Source organism: Ursus maritimus, unplaced genomic scaffold (assembly GCF_017311325.1).
Source record: "Ursus maritimus isolate PB19 unplaced genomic scaffold, ASM1731132v1 scaffold_8, whole genome shotgun sequence".
NCBI classification, from domain to species: domain Eukaryota; kingdom Metazoa; phylum Chordata; class Mammalia; order Carnivora; family Ursidae; genus Ursus; species Ursus maritimus.
In genome coordinates this window covers 3,020,476-3,043,216 of record NW_024426996.1, presented here as the reverse complement: position 1 = coordinate 3,043,216, position 22,741 = coordinate 3,020,476, and the positions used below count along the sequence as shown (strand labels likewise).

The 22,741-nt window shown below is 35.1% G+C and overlaps 1 protein-coding gene across 5 annotated transcripts; it reads right to left on the bottom strand.

The window, feature by feature from the left end:
- Positions 1-4,209: 4,209 nt before the first annotated feature.
- TRMT10A (tRNA methyltransferase 10A) lies at positions 4,210-20,752 on the bottom strand. 5 transcript variants are annotated; one of them, XM_008707195.2, is made up of 8 exons: positions 20,486-20,752; positions 14,430-14,646; positions 13,438-13,600; positions 12,443-12,514; positions 10,770-10,844; positions 8,343-8,492; positions 6,537-6,642; positions 4,210-5,320 (listed from the first exon to the last, which is right to left on the bottom strand). In XM_008707195.2, the coding sequence occupies exons 2-8, from the start codon at positions 14,612-14,614 to the stop codon at positions 5,052-5,054; spliced, it is 1,020 nt and encodes a 339-aa protein (XP_008705417.1). In that variant the 5' UTR covers positions 14,615-14,646; positions 20,486-20,752; the 3' UTR covers positions 4,210-5,051. The 5 variants fall into 5 exon arrangements, with proteins under 5 accessions (XP_008705417.1, XP_008705419.1, XP_008705416.1 ...); XM_008707197.2 differs by having other exon boundaries at positions 14,430-14,635; XM_008707194.1 differs by lacking the exon at positions 20,486-20,752 and adding an exon at positions 19,850-20,398.
- Between the last annotated feature and the right edge of the window lie 1,989 nt (positions 20,753-22,741).

The following is a 22,741-nucleotide window of genomic DNA, read 5'->3' as shown; positions in this document are numbered from 1 at the left end:
TAGAACAAATGTGTTATTTGTGCTGTTCAAATGTTATATATCCTGTCTAATTTTTCTTTGTGCTTGATTTATCAGTTAGAAAGATGTGTAATAAAATTTTCCAACTATTAGGGTACACGTTGTAGTTCTGTGGTCTTTGTAATTTCGTCCATTTTGATTCATACACTTTGAAGTGATGTATAGACACAGTTTAGAATTTTATAATGAAGACATGACCAACTTTATCTCTAACACTAATTTTTACAATAAGGACCATCTAACACTGAAGAAAAAAGTTCTAGGTGGTAAGGTGTTCCTCCCATTCAAAAGTTTATTTTCTACTTAAATATATTATCAGAGAAGCTGCCTATTTCTTATATTTGGAACTTATTTTCTTTTGTGGCCTAATATGTAGATACTTTTATGAACATTACATGGACTCTGAAAAACTACTTTCAGCCTAGAGAACTTGATATATATATATCAATTATTAATTAGAGCATTTACATCTCCCATAGATTTATCTTTTGTCCATTTGAGCTATCATGGGTTGGGAAGCATGGGTTAAAGCCTCCTTACACTAATGCATTTCTTAGTATTTCATATAATTCCCGAAGTTTTTTCTCAATGAATTTGAGTATACTATGCTACTTTGTGCATAGATATTCATACTGTCATTTTTTTAAAAAAAGATTTTATTTGAGAGAGAGCACGCATACACACACACACAAAGGGGGAGTGGGTAGAGGGAGAGGGAGAATTAGGCTCCCTGCTGAGCAGGACCCCGGGATCATGACCTGAGCTGAAGGCAGACACTTAACCGACTGAGACACCCAGGCGCCCATAAGGATTGCTTTCTTGAACATTACAACATGCCCTTCTGTTCCTTGTTTAGTCACAATGTGTTCATCTTTACCCAATGTTAAATTGTGACTTCTTTTTCTTATATTATTAACCCACTATGACTTTCTCTATTCTTTTATTTTTAACACTGCTGAATAACATCATGTAAGTACAGCATATATTTAGGTTTCAGGGTTTTTTAAATACAACTTGCGTGATTTTAGACATTTATACTTGCTCATAGGAGAGATTTGGTTTTGTGTGGTTATTTTATGTTAGCATTCTGTTTTCATTGCCTTTTAAAATATTTCACTACATGATCTGTGATATCCATATTTTGTTTCATAAGTGTTCATTTTGGTAATTTAGAAAGTTCATATTTTAAAAATCTTACCTAAGTCTGGGTTCTTCAGAAAGCAGAGTCTGAAACAAAGGCTTATATATTATTTATTCTTTTTGGGGGGGCACATAATGTCAAACAAGAATGAAGGAGGGCATGTATTGCGATGAGCACTGGGTGTTTATACATGAACAATGAACCATGGAGCACTACATCAAAGACTAGTGAAGTACTGTAGGGTGACTAACATGATTTAAAAAATGAGAAACAAGAGAAACTAGGCAAGAAATGAAGAAAGGTTAATGAGAAAGTATCGTGAAGTTAGTTGCTACTTGGTTTCAAATCAATCGATTGCTCAATCCGAAGAGATAGGATAAACGGGTACCATTCCTATTTCACGAGTGAGGACACAAAGACTGACAGAAGATTATTAAGTTCCCCAAAGTCGTAACTAACAGGCGGCTGTGCCAAAATTTAAGCCTACTCTTCCTACTAACTTTGTTGTCTCTTCATTCTGATAGCGCTTCTCTCCTTCACATTTATGAAGTGCCTACTCTGTGTGGAGCTAGAAACACACATAAACATCTCTATGCCAACTGAGATCAAAGTTTAATTAGCACCATAGGCCACTGCTGTCATTAATTCTGATCTCTGCCATTTTCTTCTCCCTTTATTTCTTTTTACAACTGTTGTCTGTACATGTTCTCAGTGCTCTATGGACAATTCTTACCTTTTACCTATATCACCTGTGACCCTCTCCATCTATAAAGTGAAATGATCTATCACTTTACTTTGTAATTGGCAGTAATTAATGGGTTTCATAATTGTTCATTCACCTTAACATTCCTTCAGAATTGCTTGCTTTTTTTCTTTTCCAGTCTCAAGTATTTTCAAATGCTCCAAGATGGCAACACTGATTCTGGACAATCGATCCGCAGAATGCTCCTTCCTTTATGAATGAGCTTGATGTATTAAGACTGCAGGTTTTTGAAGATATGAAGTGAGAGAAAATTTTATTATTTCAGGAGACAAGTCCTTTTGATGCATTTATTTAAATACTAGATGAATTGCCTACCTTTATGATGTTCGAATACAGATGACTTCAATATTAGGGAAGTCTTAAATAAGGCGCCTCAATAAGCCAAAACAATGTTGAGAGAAAATAATACATAAAATAAGAAAAGAGGGGCGCCTGGGTGGCACAGCGGTTAAGCATCTGCCTTTGGCTCAGGGCGTGATCCCGGCGTTGTGGGATCGAGCCCCACATCAGGCTCCTCCCTATGAGCCTGCTTCTTCCTCTCCCACTCCCCCTGCTTGTGTTCCCTCTCTTGCCGGCTGTCTCTATCTCTGTCGAATAAATAAATAAAATCTTAAAAAAAAAATAAGAAAGAGATCTATTATTTAAAAAAGATTTTTAAATACCTCAGCAATTACTGATCTCTAATTGTAATCTTACCTTTCCTGAGGTGAAGGTTGTGTCTCCATCATCAACAGCCTAACTAAGATATGGGCTTGTATGGATAGAATTGTGCCTACTCAAATATATGTTCAAGTCCTAATATCTTGTGCCTTTGGATGTGACCTTATTTGGAAATAGGATCTTTGCAAATGTAATCAGGTTAAGATGAGGTTGTACTGGATTATGTGGACACTAATGAACTGATTGATAAGCTTATAAGAGGGACACAGACACAAGCAAGGAAGACTGACGGCAGAAGCCATTTGATGACAAAACTGATACTGAGTGATGCAGCTGCAAGCAAGGAACAGCGAGGATTTCCGGGACCACCAGAAGCCAAGAAGAGGCCAGGGATTCTTCCCTAGAGCCTTCAGAGGGAACATGACCCACCTTGATTCTGCGCTTTTAGCCTCCAGAATTATAAGAGAAAAAATGTCTGCTGTCTTAAGCCACCCAGCGGTAATTTGTTACGGCAGCCCTAGGAAATAATACAGGGCTTTCATAATTAGTGACAATTAAACTACATGGTGCCTGTAATGACTTTTCCCCATCTTTCAGAATTAACCTGTGCCTCATTCCATATCAAATAATTTAAGTAAAAGGCATAATACAGTTGACTCCTGAACAACACAGGTTTGAAATGCATGGGTCCACTTACATGTAATTTTTTTTCAATACAGTACAGTATTGTAAATGTATTTGCTCTTGCGATTTTCCTAACATCTTCTCTAGTTTATTTTAAGAATACAGTATATAATACATATAACATACAAAATACATGTTAATACACTTGTTGTGTTATCAGTAAGATTTCCGGTCAACGGTAGGCTATTAAGTTTTGGGACAAAGTTACACGTGGACTTTCAACTGTGTGGGGGCTCGGTGCCCGTAACCCCCATACTTTTCAAGCGTCAACTGGATTTGGTGCTACTAAGCCATATCTACTCAGGAATACCTGAACCTTTGAAAAATACAACTTAAGACATACACTTTGCTCTTCTAGACTTGTAGGGGCTTTTCTTTATTTATATACCTTGCTCACAGACCTTATTTTAAATGGACAGCTATAATAGATTACTAAGAACAAAGCAACAAAAAGTAAGAGCCAGTGAATATCAGCACTAAACCTAATGAACTTTCTACCAATTGTGTACATAATTTGAGATGCCAATGAGTAAAAAGAACAGAAACTTAATTTATCCAAACTCAGTGAAGGCTTCTGAAATCTTACTTTAGCTGTGACAAAGAACAATCACTACTGTAAACATAACTGCTCTACATTTAGCAGGAGAAAATAAAAACATCTCTTTTTAGTCCCATCTTCCCTTGCCAATGTCCTCATACAAATGTTTAGATACGGATTTTTGCACTTTCTGAAATTCAAATTCTTAGTGCTGTTCAACACAATCACTGATGCAAATAATACAGATATTTGGCAACTCAGTCCTGTTATCATTAACCACTGAGAATCATACATGATTGTAGACAGATATATATATACAATTATATATACTTTTTCATACATGCTTAGATTATTTACAGAAACATAGTTATATTAGCTTGCATATTATATGCTAGTAGACAGATGCACATATAAAGTTAACTTTATTCACTTTAAGAACCAAGAAATATTTTTTTAATAGAAGTACACATAGAAAGAAAGGATAGCTAAGAGCTGTTTCCTTTTAAATTTAAGACAAAATTGATACTCAACGGCCTTTTAAAATAATCTAGCGTGAAAAATTACATTTTGTAATTGAAATAATTTACCATTATTGAAATTAAGAAAATACATTAAAGAGATTCTTTACTCTTTAGTGATTGCTTTAGAACCACGAAAAGGCATCACAGAGGAAGAACAGAGACAGGCTCCACAGTCCAAAAGAAATAAATTGTTGAGTTTATCAATCTAACACTTCTTCCTAAAATAAATGCACTCTTCTGAAGTAACTGAGTTGAATAAAAAAGCTGCAAATAGGTTGTAACCTCCCATACAGAACATTTTGGTAGACTTACAGGAGATTTATGAATATCTATCTCCACAACTAAGTAGACAATAAATCAGAAAGACACTTGATATAAACATAAAAAAATAAAACTGAAAGGTCAGAAGGCACATTCTAAAAAATATAATCCAGTAAATAAAAGAGAATGAAGGTTTACCAATAAAGTAAAATTCTCAAGAAACTGTTGAGACTTAGAAAACTATTTTAAAAATTAAACATTTAAATTTTATGTAAAAACAAAGAATACTTTCTTATAAGGGCTTTTTATCACTTAGCTCTAAAAAAAAGTTTTAAAAATTCACAACAGAAGAGGAAATAAAATTTTCTCCCAATTAGAATATTCTATGAAGCACCTCATTTTCTCCTAAGTTTTCCTTAAACAAAAAACAAACAAACAAACAAAAACCAAAAACAACAGATGACACTAGTGTGGTATAGAGTTCACTGTGGATTCATTGCTATTTTCTTTATCCTGTTTTTCTTCTAAATGTGGTGATTCTGGTTCATTTCTGCTATTTTCTTCCTCACTGGAATCACTGTCCAATCCGTCCTCAACCCTGGCAGATTTCTTGTCATGTGAAGAACTTTCACAGGCTTTGTCTGTGGGAACAGCTCCTTTCCGTTGGGGTAAGATAGTAAAAAATGCTTCTTGCCAGTCTCTGGTTTCCAGATATTCCAGAATAATCTCAAACACTGCAACAAAGACAAACTCCATACATTTCTTAGCCAGGTTCATCACAATGTTGCACTCTGTGTTTTAAAATACATTGCTTTCATATTAAGAGTGCTAGTATGTCCTAGTAACTACTTCGTTCCCATCACTTCTTTCTCCTATGCACTGTCAGAGCCAATCTGCCCCAACGCCCTCCAGGCCTGTTACCTCTTCTCTAGTTTTTGTTCAATTCAGTTCATGAGCACTCAAAGATTTAGCATTATCTTTTGTCAATTATAATCAATAGGCAGGGGACCTTTTTCATTTCCTTCCTATTCTTTATCCCTTTCACTTCTTTATATGCTAACATAAACAAGAAACAAACAAAACAAAAGGTTAACATTAATCTAAATTTCTTCTGTCTTTAAGTCACTCACTCTGGGGAGCATCTTGCCTGCTTTTTTTTTTTTTCTTTACATTAGAGGTAAAGAATATAAATACTGTCTGCAAGGTACTCTCACTTTAATATATTGCTGAAGGGCTTAATCTGCATTACTTTATGGAAAAGTAATTTCCACTACCTATCAAAGGTCTTAGAAGAAGTTCATTCCTTGAATCAATAAGTTCATTTCTGTAATTCCCTAGAGTGTGCTGTAGAGAAAGTGTTTAGCACATAAAAAGAGCCAATGAATAGTTGTATACTAACAAAAATCTCTACTAAAAAAATCTTAGAAAGCAAAACTGCAGGCAAAAACTCAGGTCCAAGAATATCTACTACAATGTTATTTACAGTAGTAAAAAAGGAAAAAAAGATCAACAGCAGAACAGTTACATTATTGTATATTCAGATGATGGAATATTATGTAGCCATTAATATTGATTCAATGACAGAAAAATATAATTATAAATGGTGGGAAAACACCCAAATTTATAACATTTTATGCAACAGAGTAAAAATCCAATTATGTAACAAATAGTATTATATATGCATAGGAAAAAACTGAAAGGAAACACACCAATAAGTTAATTCCAAGTATCTCTGGGTAGTAAATTATAGCTTATTTTTCTTTATACTTTTCTATATTTCCAATTTTTTCTAAAATATGCACGTATTATTTCTATATTCAAACAGATTATAAATGATTACATTTTATAACTTTGTCTCCAGCAAGATGTATATTTTCTACTTGTCCAAAGGTAATATTATTCTTCACATTGTTCACTCAAGTATGTTTTCATAATCCCCTTATAGCTTACCATGATTAATTGCCAAAACTTTTCTACTATTCATCTTCACAAAATTTCCAAGGGGGAGCTGTGCATGACCAATTCCATGATCTGATGCTTGTTTATATGTGAGTCCCTAAAACAAAGATACTATAACTTGGACTAGAACATTAGATTATTTTAACTTAAAGTCTACAACAGAATAAGTACTTTTTAGAAACAACTTTAGTTCAGAGAACATTATTTGACGAAGTGTGTGTGTGTGTGTGTGTGTGTGTGTGTGTGTGTGTGTAATTGCTAATTTGGAAGCATACTTTCAACAATAAGTATCATCAGAATGTTTAGGGCATTTGCTTTAACAGCTTTACAAATGAGGAGACCAATGATATTACGTTTCCTACCCCATCACAAAGCTCTTCAGTGAAAGAACCACAAGAAAAACCCAGCTCATGCCTTTTGACTCAGGTAGCTCTTCACCATTCCACACTTTCTCTCAGTTTAAAATACTCAAACCGAACTCCTAGAGAAGAACCATCACTCTTCCCGTGAATGAAAGAAGATATAAAGATAAAACTACGTTTAAATTACATAACATTAAGAGGCACAAATGGCAAAGACAAAGTAAATGAAACCTAATTTGAAAAAAATTTTAAATTGCCTATAAATTTTATTTTCCCTATCAATTAAAAGATTGTTGAATATAATTTTCTCCTCAAAGTTAAAATCCTTAAAGCCTGTTCTAAACAGAACTGAAGTCGCCAAAAGACAAAGTACAGGAGAAAGAAAAGCTAAATTTCTTGACCAGTGGTTTGCAAATTTTAGGGACAAATAATAGACTGAGACCAGTTTTTTTGAAAACAAAATTAATGTAGTTCAGAAAAACATACAACATTAGAGAAAAAAATTTGACTCTAAACAAATAACAAAATAGAATTTTTCCACTAAGAAAAAACTTTGAAAAGCTAAAGATGATTCTGATAAAAACTCCCTGTAATGCTACAGAGCTGCACTGTCCAGTTAGGGCCACAATTGTGACTACTTGAATTTAAATTGATTAGTTTCTCAACCGTACTATGAAATTACATGCGCTCAACAGCCACATAGCTACCATAACGGATACGAGGATATAAACAACCCCAACATTACAGACAGTTCTACCTCAGAGCGACCTTATACCAGAATAATGGATTACTTCCTATTATTCTGCTGATAGCATTTCCTCAGACAATTGGTAAACACGTTTTTCCTTGAGTTGAGTTGAATTTAGCATACTGCAAAGTAGCTGGCAAAGTACAAAATGTTTTCTTTTAGAATGTACATTTCTGTAATTTTCCATTCAAGTGAGGGTAAGGAGGTGATGAGAAGAGACAAAAGTACAAAATTTAAGAGAAAACACACCCCACGAAAATTACATATTTAAAAACTCACATAAATTTACCATTTGGTATTAATTTTGGTATACATTGGTATCGATTTTACCACCAGCAGCATCTACTATCAATACAACATATCCTGTAGGCATGTGGACTCTGGAACAATCTGCTGGCTTCAAATATCTGCTTTATCACCTACTACTATTGATCTTAGACCTAGTTGCTCTGTGCCTCCAGTTCCTCATCTGCAAAATGTAGATAATAACAGCACTGACCTCACTGTGTTGGGGAGGATTAAGCAAACTAGTAACATATGTGAAATGCTTTCTTAGCTAGAAAGGTGACTGGAATATAGCAGGCACTCAATAATGATCAGCTCTCGTTAGTATTATTGCTACTATCAAGAAAACTGGTATATCCATTTTAAGTATGAGCAAAAGCAAAAATAAACACTGAATAGTACCTTGTGATGGTTGTGATCTACCAGCCCTCCAATCACATAGGCCTTTGATTCATCTAATTCCTTCAGTACATTAGGTGAGTCTGATGTTAGGTAAATCAGGTCTTCTTTCTTTATGAATTCACTATAATGCTCTGGTTTGATGTGGATATCCTTTAGGACAGAAGGAGAAAGATGTTATTAATTAATAGGATTTTGTGGAAATTGGCTAAAAATGATTATTTTCTTTTCCTTAGATAAAGCCACCCTACAGCATACGAAAGGAAGTATGAAAGAATATTTTACAATGTATTATTGAGAACCTATTACTTCAATACTGATCACCTCACACCCCAATTATTCAAGTAGCATCCTACTCTTATTTCCCTGTCTCTAGCCCCTGATCCCTCCAATTTACTTCCACACACCAATGGCAGACTCACTTTCTAAAAACCCTACTTTCAATGTTTTGTCTTTACATGTAGGATAAAACTTAAGTCCCTTTACTTAGTAACTCTTTTTTGAATATGGCACTAACCTAGCTTTCTAACTTTAACTCTGTTCCAATAAAACAAACGCATTTTTTTTGGCCACATATCTGCTCACATTCTTCTCCAACCAAAGAATGCCTTTTCCAATTACTTCCTCTCCATCTGCATGAATCATCACAAAAGGAAATGGCTTATAGATTTAATAAATTCCATGCATCTGTTTCTACAAAGATACACATTTGAAATCTTCCTCACCAAAATTATCAGGTCAGAGGTACAAGACTGAACAACAGTTGACAGTCAACATTTTGCAAACTACTTTGGTAGAATAAAGGACGATGCATCACCAGACTCAGATGGCACTTACCTAATACTTTTTAAAGAAATAAAAAATGAAGGAGACTTCTCGCCTAAAATGTATAACCTACTAGGTAATAAATAGCCACTTTTCTGGAAAATGGTATTATTAATTTGATGCCTATGCTTAATAAGAGCCCTAAAGGGACCTGAGTGGGGACCAGCAAACTCGTGAGTCTCTGGAAAACTAGTGGTATAAATAATAAATTTAACAAGCCACAAAATAACGAAAAGTATGCCTATACTAACTAATTACATTATTTCTTAGGAAGATAGGCATGAATATAAAACTTGGTAAATATATTCTACTTTAAAACTTAGGAAAACTTTTGAAAATGTTTCACACCATAGGCTATTATTAAAATAAATGCAGGGGCACCTGGGTGGCTCAGTCGGTTAGGCGTCTGACTCCTGATGTGACTCAGGTCATGATCTCAAGGTCATGAGCTCAAACCCCACATCGGGCTCCATGCTGGGTGTGGAGCCTGCCTAGGATCCTCTCTCTCCCTTTCCTCCTCTCACCTCTCTAAAAAAATAAAAATTAAAAAAATTCAGTCATTATGGGATTAGTGAATGTGAGAGGGAAATTTTGTCACGTAAAAACTGGCTTTGAGAAGGAAAAAAAATTAGGACTAAGCCAGTACTTCTCTGAATAGGGCAAGTTCCTCAGGGGTTAGTACTAAAGCCAATCTATTAGTCATCTTTATAAATGAGAACAGTTTAGTCTAATAGAAAGAAAAAATGTGAGCCACATATGTAACTTGAAATCTTTCAGTAGATACGTTTAAAAAAGTGAAAATTGGTGAAATTAATTTTAATACTTTGTACCCAACGCAATATACCCAATATGTTATCATTTCAACACATAATTTTCAATTTCAAGCAGGTATTTTACATTCTCTCTCTTTTTTTCTGTCTTTGAAATTCAATGTATATTTCACATTTACAGCACATCTCCATTCAGACCAGTCACATTTCAAGAGTTCAATACCCACATGTGGATAGTGAACACCATATGGGACGGCACAGATTTAGAAGAACCAGAATGCAAGTACATTTTCAAATTTTAACATGACTTCACCCTTATAAATAATGTATCATCAGTTTGCTAGGTAGAGATTGTACACATAGACCTTTAAAATTTTTCCTGTTTTAAAAAATTTTTTTAAAGTTGGTGGTAAAGAACAAATTGAGGGTTGCTGGAGGGGAGATGGGTGGGGGATTGGCTAGACAGGTGATGGGAATTAAGAAGGGCACTTGTTGTGATGAGCCCTGGGTATTATTATATGCAAGTGATGAATCACTAAATTCCACACCTGAAACCAATTTTACCATATATGCTGCCTAACAAGAATTTAAATAAAAAATTGAAATAAAAAAATAAAGTTGGTGGTAAAATAAGGGAGATTTAATGAGAGCAGATGTGAACAGGCATCTCAGTTTCTTTAGCTTCTCCCACTAGTAATATTAGACTTAGGTACAGTGATATACAGGGTTGAGAGAGTGCTGACTCCTATATTTATTGGCATTATATAGAATTTAGGTAAAAAATTTAAGCATAAAAATACTTGGAATTACATGAGAGTTCATTTATTTTAATTACCTTCCAGTTGACCCATCCTTTGTCATTTTCATCCATGTTCTTTTTCAACTGGCCTCCATGGCTTGTCAAGTAAAACTGACAGAGATGGCAGACACAGAAAGAGAGCAAATGACCATTAGAGTCCAATATTTTATTTCTCTTCTATTCACATCTGATCATCAATGAAACATAAAATACAGTCATTTTAGAAAAAAATAAATTTGAGACATGCTTTAAACATACAAGAATAAATGTGCGGTTGAAGTGACATGTTTGGCGTAGCTCATAACCCACTACCTTGAATAGTCCGTCCACATTTTCCCCATTTTACAAGCAGCTACAAGCTGATTCTCTCTCAGTGATAGCTTTTCTACTTCCCTATTCCCACGTCAAGTTTTCATTCAATTTCTTTTGCCACCACTGTTTTTTTTTTTTTTTTTTACCAGTTCAAAGTCTTCATAATTTTCCTTTGATTCTAAACCCTGACACCTATTGCAAGTCTCATCAAGGGTGAGAAGAATATAAAATGTAAAAATATAAAAATACTATCACTTGATAAAAAGAAAATAAATATCTAACCAGAAATCTTATTAAGAGTTTCTGGTTCTTATTCATTTAGTATTAAAATTTCATTTTATTGTAATATAGAATACATCTATCAGCAATATTCTAGCAAACCTCTTGAAAAGCCTGAGAAGGAGTAGAGAAGGCATTGCCATAGATTTACAAGCATGAGAGTAGCATGTATCAGATTTCATCATTTTGTGTGTTTTTCATTAAACATTTATGATTAAACATGTTCTTGATTTTTTATTACTTTCAAATTACATTGTGATACTCATAAAAATTCATGATTTGAAATGTTTCTTAAAATTAGCCCAAGGTACCTGAAATTGTATCTTCATTTTTAAAAAATGTGTTCCTAATTTTAAGCAGTATTCATAATTGTAATTTAAGATAGCTTAATTCTGAAAAGGCAATTGCGTAATTCAGGCTATTCACTCATTATATTCCATTTTAATAGTATTAGTAATAAACAAATAAAGTCTAAGTCATGTAGAAAAATTCTAAACTGGATTACTCAAAATGATTTTGTCAAACTGTAACTGTTCTCCTAAATAGAATAATAAACGATATCTCAGGTTAAAAAAAAAAAAAAAAAGTTTCTGGTTCTTAACACCAGTGAGCCAGTGTTAATTTTTAGGTCACCTAGAATTCAAACACATTCAGTAAGAGAAAAGACCCTATCTACTCTTAACAGCAGCCAATTAGTCTCAGGAAGTACCTTTCGAAATGGTCAGACTCAAAATCCTTTAGGTAGAAGTAACCTAACCAACAGGTACGATGGCACCCATCAAGCTGGGGGCAGTTCCCTCGCTTCGTGTGAGGGAAGGAATTAAGAGCTGGGAAACTAGAATGAAAATATGTATATATCCCTTAGTGAAGATGTTAACTACACAGGAATGTGGTCAGTGTGCACAAAACACGATGACTGTGCAGCATGTGACTAAGACTGACATGGGAAATGTTGAAAATATTTTTGTAGCAAATTAAAATGTTTTTCAAATAGGCATTTTGTTCTCTAAGGAAAAGCATCTGTAAGATTCTTGTATAGGCAATTGGGATTACCTATGCCTTTTTCCAAGGAAGTTATAAAAGGAACCTGGAATCTGTTTTAAATTCCCCAAACATACCTGCACAGGATGCAGTGCTCGTCGATTCTCTGCATAACATCGCTGAATCTGCTTATGAAGCTTCTTAATGTCCTATAAAGAGTGTAATTTTTAAAGCAGCATTTTGAAAATCATCTATGGCCATTCCATAATCTTGGTAGAATAGAATAAACAGAAGAGAGGGACTAGACAAGTACATTTTTTTCCTCTGGAAATACAGGTCCTTTCTGACATTTTCCATTCAACTTCTGTACATACATAATAATTACTACAAGTAAAGTCAATACCCTGACCAATAATTTCAATTTTGTATCCACTTAAAATGTTAATTCATGAAAACATTTACTCTTCTTAAGAGACAACAAAAGAAGAAAAACTCTCTTAGAGCCATACTACTGCTATTTTCATAACTTACTAACGGTTTGCAAAGTAAGTAAAGTATGTTTTCTTCGCTAACATTGTTCAGACAGCCAGTTTTCTCAAATTACTAAATAAGAAATAATTCTATTAAACCAATCGCATTTCTTACTTTCTTCTTTTGATTAGAACAAATAACAAAAACACTCCTGGATCTTCATGATTAATATAGAGTTACTGAGTCTTGTAATCTAATTACAGTGTCTGTCTCTCTCTTCTATGCATATAAATAAGAGCAATTTATTAGCTGGTTTAACTTATGGGGCATGATCTTGAAAAACTTTAAGATGCATTTTAGTATATGAATTTATATCAAAGTGATATTACCTATTAAAGCAAGAATTATTCAACCTACTTTATTTTGGTTTTTATTTTTTAAAGATTTTATTCATTTGAGAGAGAGAGAGAGCACAGCTGGGGGACCACCAGAGGTAGAGGGAGAAGCAGACTCCCTGCTGAGCAGGGACCCCAATGCGGAACTCGATCCCAGGACCCTGGGATCATGACCTGAGTTGAAGACAGATGCTTAACTGAGTGGCTACCCAGGTGCCCCGCAACCTACTTTATCTCAGGATTTTTCTGACAATGATTCATGATACCTTTAATACCATCAAGCTGTCAAAACTGCAGTCAATGATAAGGCGGAGTGTGCTGTGAATAACATCTCTTCGAATACGTTTTCTGTCGTTTCCATCTGAGTTTGATTCCAGTTGACACTGTCGTTCTAATTGTTTTCTCTTGCGTTTTTCCTTCCGCTTTTGTCTAAAATTAGGTATTGAAACTTTTTGTTGTTATTTATATATTTAGATATTTACAAGACTCTTCTAAACAGACAAAAAAAATAAGTTTTTTAAATTAGCAGGCTGAGCCACATGAAACTACCACTTCTGTGGATCAAATGTCAGCAATTTTATATAGTCCATCTAAAAGCTTCAGATAGAAAGAAAATGATTTTGCAAAAAACAATAGAATACTTTCTACACAAACCCTTACTACTACTAATTTCATTTGTTATTGGTATTACAGTAAGACTATAAAATACTGAAATTTTAGACTTAAGGATAAATTTTTACTTTTATCATTCTTCTCCTACATGATTTTCACACAACATTAATATAGAATAAAGCAAAGTAAAAGTGTTTTTTAAAAAAACCTCATGCTTTTTCTATAATCTACATCAACTATAGTTTATTTTCCCTCAATAAATGTTGGCATTATATAATAACAGCTTCAGCTTAACTGCTCTCACCAAAACCTACAATGGTTTTTCTAGCAAAATCAATGGTAGGCCCAAATTTGATCTTTCTGAGGTGGTTATTTTTGTTCTATATCTAGGACATGGATGCTAACTATATCCCTTATCTAAGTCAGTTATTTCAGAAACTGTGCTGCTACTCACAATAGGTTCTGGGTGAGAAAAAGTGTAGCGTAAATCCACCAGGACGGAAACAAATACAGTTTTAACAGCCAACTGACAATGCTGGCTAACAACATAAGTAGCTCCAATTTTAATGATCACAATTCCTTTTGATGTGTCAAAGGGCTGTGCAAAGTTCAACCCTCCTGAATAGGGTAGCATATGTATGCATACTTGCGGAGCTCTCGTTGTTCCTCCCATTGTTTCTGTTTAATGAGCTTCTTCATTTGTCGTTTAGATAATGGTTCAAACCCTTCACCTAATCTTGGCTTCTGGCTCTTCTCTCGATCTTCACTTAAGCTTTGCTTTCTTTCAACATTAGAAGACTCAATAAATGCTGGCAACATTTCAGAGGACATTATCTGATGCCTCTGAAAAAACTGAAAAGCAACTTTTGACATGAACAGTTAAGTTACAAACATATACAAAAAGTAAAAAAAAAAAAGATGTGATTAGAATTAAATCCTATCAATAATGAATAAAAATATAAATTTAGACAATTAAATATCATTTACTGGCAAAGACCATTTGATGAAATGGGTGTTTGCATATACTAAAAGCAGTAATGGCACAATTTTCCAGGTTACACAGATCTGTGTTTCAAGAGCTTTAAAATGTCATGATGCCCTTTGACCCAGTAACTTATTTCCTTAGAATAATTCCCTGTAAATGGATGAGAAAAATATGCAGAATTAAGGCAAAAGGGTATATGTACTGCAGTATAATTTTTAACAATGAAAAATTAGAAACTACTTGAATGTCAGCAAAAGGTGGCTGTAAATAAATTACAGTTCATCTATAACACGGGCTGGGAATACTAAGCATCCAGTGAAAATCATGTTTCCCAAAATTAGTTAGTGATAGGAAATGGTTATGCTAAGTAGAAAAAAATAAAAAAAACCAACATATACATCATGTCCAACTTTGTTTTAAAAAGAATATGTACACATAAATATGTTTAATTTTTATCCATTTTTTTGGATTTTCTATACTTTATATAATGAAAGTATATTGCTTTATAAAAGAAAAAATATTTTTTAAAAAGTGATGGGAAGCACCTTTTTTTTAGTTGTCATTAATGCTACAAGGGGAATGTTACTTCATTATCTGGGTGTATACTCAGAAATCATTTTCGACAAACAATATGCTATAGATTTATATATTTTGGACAGTGAAGAAAACAAATTTGGTTGCCTCTCAGGATATTTCATTGTAAATATGTAATTATAAATACCCATGTTAGTCATGGCTACAAAACAAATATGTAGGCTGATCTTATAATCAGTCATGGGATGTGTAGGACCATCTCAAACATATTTGATTGGATTAACCACCCATGTCTTTGTATCTATTGTCTAGAACGGAACTTACCTTCAGATTAGGAAAGGGCTAAAAATACTAAGATTTCTTTTCTCTTTAATAGATTACCTACACCATAACTTAAAAATTTCTTTATCCCTAGCAAAGACTAAGCATGACTTGCAAATGTTCTATTGGCATTAAAAAAATTTCTATGATTCTTCCTTCTTAAAGAGATGGCTAACAAGTCTGTGTAGAGAAGCTAACATCTAAGAGAAAAATCCCAAAAATTCAGGTAATGGAAAGGACAAAATCTTGCAGAAGATAATTTTTAAGCAGTTTTATTATATGGTTCTTGTTTTCTTTAAAAGTGTAATGTTGTAATAGGACACATAGGGATAACTAAGAAAACACAAAGCTTACCAAACTTTGACTGAAAGATCAATTTTAAGATATGTGTTTTGGGGGCTACAGCAAAAACAGTGGCATTTTGCTAAGTCACAAATTACTCAAGGGGAAAGAACCATCTAGAAATCCAAGTAAGAGTTCACAAGTTTTCCTTATACCACTAACCAAATAGTACCCTTAGTTTGGGGGCTATATCTCCTAGAAATGACAACTCAAATTTGATTTTACACTGGAAACCGGCTATAGGCATGCATGATGTCTGCTTTGACTAACGTTGTATCGCCACATTACATTACTAACAGTGCCTGGCACTTAGTAGATGCTTATTATTTATTTGTGGAATAAACAAACGAGTGAATATATTACAAAGGATTTTAAAAAGTAATAAAAGTTGTTATAATAAACATTTATTAATTCTTATTGTGCTAAATAATGTATTATCTAAATTAATCCTTAAAACAACCCTATGAGGTAGACAGCATCATGCCTACTTTCCAAAGAAGGCACCATGAAATAACTTGCCCCAAATTACAAAAGTACTAATTAATTCCTAAGAAACAAGGCACCTAGAACAAATCTAGGACAAAGTCCTCAAAATACTTGCTGAATGAATAGACAAATGAAGTGATGGAGGTAAGATTCAAACCCTGATCCAACTCTACTCTCTCCCAGAAATCCAAAATCTTATTTAGAAAATGAGGGTTTCCAAAGAATGTAAAAGAGTTGTGTGGCTTCATCCCTGCTGTTGGAGAGCTCTGAGAACACTGCGTCACTGAACGAGGAGAAAAAATAGCTCCAGTTCAATTCTTATGCCACTGAGTACAAAAATGGGACAGATTTCCTAGAGATGGTTGCCAAAAGTTCATGTTTTGAGGCATCCTGTCTCTCAATCTTGAAATACATGACAACAGTAGTTAAAATCAAGGGGAAACAAAAAAGGTATAACCTCTCTCAAAACCAAAAATAAAAACTAACATAGATATTGTTCCTGCTGGGTCTGCTATGTAAAGGCTATGTAAAGGAAATGTAAATAAATGTAAAGGCTATGTAAAGGAAAGGGAGCTTTCCTAGCTTTGAAGAGGATGGGAGAAAGAATAGCATTTTTTAATTATTATTTTTTTAAAGATTTATTTACTTATCTTAGGGAAAGAGAGAGAGCACATGCACTTGGGGGGGGGTTGAGGGAGAGGGACGGAGGGAGAAGGAGAGAAGCAGGCTCCCTGCTGAGTATAGAGTCCTATGCAGGACTTAATCTCACACCCCTCAGATCATGACCTGACCCCAAAATCAAGTGTCAGACGCTTAACCCACTGAGTCCCCAGGCGCCCCTAGCTGAGAGTTTAAGATGAACTCTTAAACTAGTGTTGGGGGTGGGGCTCCTTTTTCCATGAAAAAAAAAAGCCTGAAAACAGGTGAAATTTAGACTGATGGTTTATACCATGCTGGTTACCTGGGGAAACCTGAAGGAATTGACACAGCTTCTCAGCTACAACCAGGGCCAAACCATGAGATGACATATGAACTTAGAACACTACAGGTTTTGAATTCTGAATCACCTGTGCAAGCTGTGCTGTGGAATGAAGCACTAAACAGGGCCAGGGGTAGGAGCGACCACAAAATCGGCAGCAGATAGATGGTTTGGAGAGAGGAAGTGATAATTCCATGAGAGGACTAAGCAAAGTTATAAAAAGAAATGATAGGGAAAACCCAACAAAATCAATAATCAGGAGATTAATTCACTCTTCACAAATTGAAAATAATAGGACAATGTGAAAAAAACTTTAAAATAAGTTTGGTTGGGAGGCGCCTGGTGGCTCAGTCATTAAGCGTCTGCCTTCGGCTCAGGTCGATCCAGGGGTCCTGGGATCAAGCCCTGCATAGGGCTCCCTGCTCAGCGGGAAGCCTGCTTCTCCCTCTCCCACTCCCCCTGCTTGTGTTCCCTCTCTCGCTGTTATCTCTCTCTGTCAAATAAACAAAATCTTAAAAAAAAAAAAAAGTTTGGTTGTAATCTTTCAGAGATCATAGCAATAGAACCATAAAAAACAAAACAGGAAATCGGGACACAAAGGGAGGCATTAAAAAAGCAAAAGAAGAATCTATGAAAAAGAACCTATTTGGAAACCAGGAAATTAAGATATAAAAATTTCAAGAGATGAGATGAACTCCAGATTACCTGGGGTCCAAGAGGTAATGAATGAATGAGAAAACATCCTGACAATCTCAGAATTCAAAGAAACAGAATGACAAAATATGTCAGAACAACTGAAAGACTTAAATAACAGAATGAGAGAAATACAAGCAAAAAGTAATTGGAAATAAGTGAATAACCTTGAGTTCATTCATTAAAGAGTGTTTTTAAAAAGCTGGAAAATAAATAAGCATTCAACTTAAGAAACAGGAGATGGGGAAACTCAGTAAGCCTGAAAAAATTAGAAGGAAGAAAATTTTAAAATATATACTGTGATCCCCAAAATCACTTTTGTTTTACTTCCTTTATATACACAGTACATTAAATAAAAGCAATGCATGTATGCAAAACAGTACATGGTAGAGAAAACAAGCTAAACCTCACTAAGCTAAATGTGCAAACTTAAAAGCACAATTAAAATTCACAGGAAACAAATTGCTCTCTTCATAAAACTATGACTAATATTCCAAAACAGAACGTTTCTGTTCATCACTTTATTCTTTTAAAAAAAACTGCAAGTGTTGACTGGCTCTATAATGTGAAATTAAAAAAAAAAAGGAATATAGAGCAATGTTTTGTAGCTCGTGTACACCAGGGGGAGCTTTTGCCTTTCTTACCTGAGAAGTGTAAATTAAATTTAACTTAGCCTATCATTGCATACTAATGTTTTTAAACAGCCTATCAAATAGAAGGAAAGGTCATGAGCTGGTCGACATTTTCATTATTTTTAAAGCTATTCCCAATTAAGAAAATGCACTAAAGCGAGTGAATTTTTTTTAAGCTTTGATAAGCTAGATACATTGAGACACAAAATAAAAAAAATGATGCTAGCTTGCGATCCAATGTATTGATGCTTACATCACACTCCGCATATAAAGATATGTATCAACTCTCACTTCCTATACCATATGATAAGCATTTCACCATGTACTAGCTTGTTCGGATGACCCGAAGCAAAATGTGGCATTTTTTACTCGGTATACCTGTTTTTTAAAGTTTTTGCCACAGTTTATAAGCTCCATATCAGAAGTTTTGTGTTCCTCCCTCACATGCAGTGACCCAGTATATTTTCATTTATTCAACCATGTTCAACAAATATTTAAGAACAATATTTTGTAGCAATTATAGAAATATGTGTGAAATGTAGTTTACTTTAATATAGAATTTTTACAAGGTTGGTTCATTTATAGTCACAGAAATAGGTTAATAAAACCAAGAACTGGATAAAGGTGACTAAGAACATCTGGTCTGAGAGGCAAAGAAGTAAAAAAAAAAAAAAAAAAAAAAAAGGCATTTCAACCTTCCAGCAGGGCACACACACATACATCCATCAGCGAGCAGCCAAAATAAAAATAAAGCCCAAATTTCATGGATTTTGATTGGGCTAAATAAACAGTCTTCATAATTTATGACAGAGCCTCCCTTCCTAAAAGATCCAAACGAATGTTGGAATAACTGCAAATGGAATTAAATGACCTGACAGTGACAGGCAAAGAAAGAGAGAAAACCCTTTTTAAAACGCGCCGGCCAGATCTGCAGTACCGAAAGCACGTGATTCAGTTGTCAGACCCCTTGGCAGAATTGGGCTGGGATAGGGGGAGGCGAAGGAATTAAAAAACAACCAAAACAAAAAGTGAGAAAGTCATCTGTTGCTATCCTCTTTATATCTCTAGAAAAATTCCCCAATTTTAACACTTACAATATTTCACTGAAATCAAGTAACGCCTCAGTGTTCTTTAAAACCATCCTCGGCTCACCACCGTGGGGCTAACAGCACCTGCAGCAACTTTCCCCTGCGCTCTCGACATTTCAGAGCGCTCAGCTACGTCAGCCCCTCGTTGGAGAAACGAGGTAAGGCCGATTTAAAGACGTAAAGCGACTGCTCACGGTCTCTGGCCACCAAGTGGCAGAGCCACCTTTGTTTTCCAGCCCTTCAGAGTCCAGATTTCCCTCTCCCTTCATTATTTGGAAACTCACACTCTTCATACACTAGGGACCGGATCCCGACCCCCAAACAAAAGTCGACCATAGGCGCCCCCACAGCGGGTGGGCAGAGCCTCGCCCCACACCCCCCTCTAGGCCACCCGTCTGAGGACGCACTCGAGGAGGGATTAAACTGCAGCCTGCGAATCAGGGAGCTGCTTGGCGCCGAAGACGCTCTCTATCTGACATCACTTCCTTCGGGAACTGGGTCGCGGCGCCACTTCCACAGCCTCACTCCCCTCTCCCCCGGAAGCCGTGTTGCTAGTCGAGGATGGCACTCGCAAGAGCCCCTTTTGTGCCCAAAGAAGACCAGAGAGTAGGCAAGCGCCAGCGGCAGTGCCAGGAGACTTACCGAGCTGAGGAGCTGTCAGGGAACTGAGAGCACCAACACTGAGCCTTCTCGTAATGGTCTTGATACAGCTCACGAATCTTGCTTAGGAAACTTCAACTCCCAGAGGCAGGGACGGCAGCTAGGCGTAGGAGGCTACGGCGCGTACGCCTCTGCGTCATCGCACTGCGCCACGTTCGGACCTGCAGTGAAAGAAAGGGGAGGGAGTTCATGTTGGGCGGAGTCTGGAGTTAGGGTTTTTGGAGGGGGAGGTAGTTACAGTGATGTCCGTTTTTCCACCTCGAAGCAAGTGTATACTTGCAGGCATGTATTCATTTATATATTCCTATGGGGATGGAGGAGGGGTGTAAGGCATACCTACTTTTATAAATTTTAAATGCGAAACAGTGATGGAGGGCTCTTTAATTCTCTACAGGAGATGAAAGGAAAGCATAGCTACGCCTAAGCTATAATGTATACGGAGGAAGGTTGTCAGTATCACATGATTTCACACAACTCAAATGGAAAATCAAATTTAAAGAGTGAGTCAAATGCCCAATTAGATGCATTTAAATCTAGAATGTTTCAATTTTTTTCTTCATTATAGTCATGAGTCTTACTCTCCATTCATTCCTTGAACTATTTTTCCTATGCTGTTTTGCAAAACATCATGTGACATTTCATTGTTTATAATACGTGACCTTATATGATCTTTTTCTATATATAGACCAAGTCAACTGAGGGAGAACTGAAACATAATCTAGTAGACTGTCGTTTTTAGCTTTTGTTTTAACCTACTTCTAATTGGTGATTATTGCAGAATTTGAAGATAAGAATGAGATATGAATGGATGAATAGAAGACTGCCGTATTGGTACGGAAAGAATTGTGAAGTAAATTATTCTTGATATTTGAAAACATATTTGAACATGTTTGAAGACTTTAATGAATAGAAAATTAAATTTAGAATTTGAGTTCTCTAGTCACAAAACTGAAGTCATTCTTGCTTTAAACCCTCAAATTTTACTTGAAAAACTGTGTCAGCTCTAAGAGTGTGAGTCACTCCCTGTTTCTTCCTCATCTTAAATCTAAAAGATCTCTTAACTGAACATTAACAACAAAGTCTGGATCCATTTCTGATGTTAGTAGGGCATCTTTTTTCAGCTGCCTCTATATCAGGGCAAAGAGTAGCTGAGTGAGGATTAGTAATTGGATATGTAGCCCTTCACATGTAGGTCATTAAACTCAGGCTGGCATAGTGATGTGCCGAATTTTTCAACAGCTGTTCAATGCCTCTCAGGATTCTGTTTACGAGTAATAATATATTTTTTCAGTGTTAATATTTGGCATCCCTATATATTTAAAGCAGAATTTTTAAAGTTACCTTAAAAATCCTCATACTGTCCTGGTGGAGTCAATAAGTTTTCTTTTGCTATAGCCATTTTAACTTTACAGTCATGTGGTGCAAAAATTTAAGTGATTCTACTATCAATACAAAGCAAGCACCAAAAAAGTGCCAGCAAAAAATGGGGGGGAGGATTTAATCAGAAATTGAAGCGTAATATAGAAAGTACAGGAAAGTAAATTCATGATATGAAATAATCTTTTCATTCATTCGTTGATTTATAAAATTCATGTATTTGTTTATGTGACATTTATTGAATTCATATTTTTGTCTTAGTACTGTTCATATAAAGATAACTAAATCATAATCTCTGTCCTTGTAAGGAATCCATAGACTAGTGGGAAAGCCAGCAGTAAATGAATACCCATACAACATACAATGTACTTGAGATGCCTATACATGAAAAGGAGCAACTAAATGCTCTTGGAGACGGGGGATATAGTTTTAGAAATTGAGTAATTTCGCTCCATCTTGGAAAGTAAGTGGTTTTCCAGATATCAAGAAGAGAAAGGTATTCAAAATATTGGGAGCTATAAAAGCAAAGACATGTCATAATTTGGCACATGATTGAAAAGCTATAGGTAGGATGAAAAAAAAGGAGGAAAGAATAACCCTAAGGGTTTTTTAATTTGGACAACTGTAGGAATGCAATTATGTTAACTGGGTCATTTAGAGAATAGTGGGAGAAAATTAGGTTTTGAAAATAGTTTGATTTTGAATATGTGGGTTCTGGAGAGTATGCAGGATATCTAAGTAGAAACAGGTTTAGAAATCATCAGCACATATTTAGTTGTTTAAGCCAAAATAAGAGTTTGAAATCAAAGATACTAGTTCATGGATTACAAACCTATAATGTCTATGAGGACTAGAAGGTAA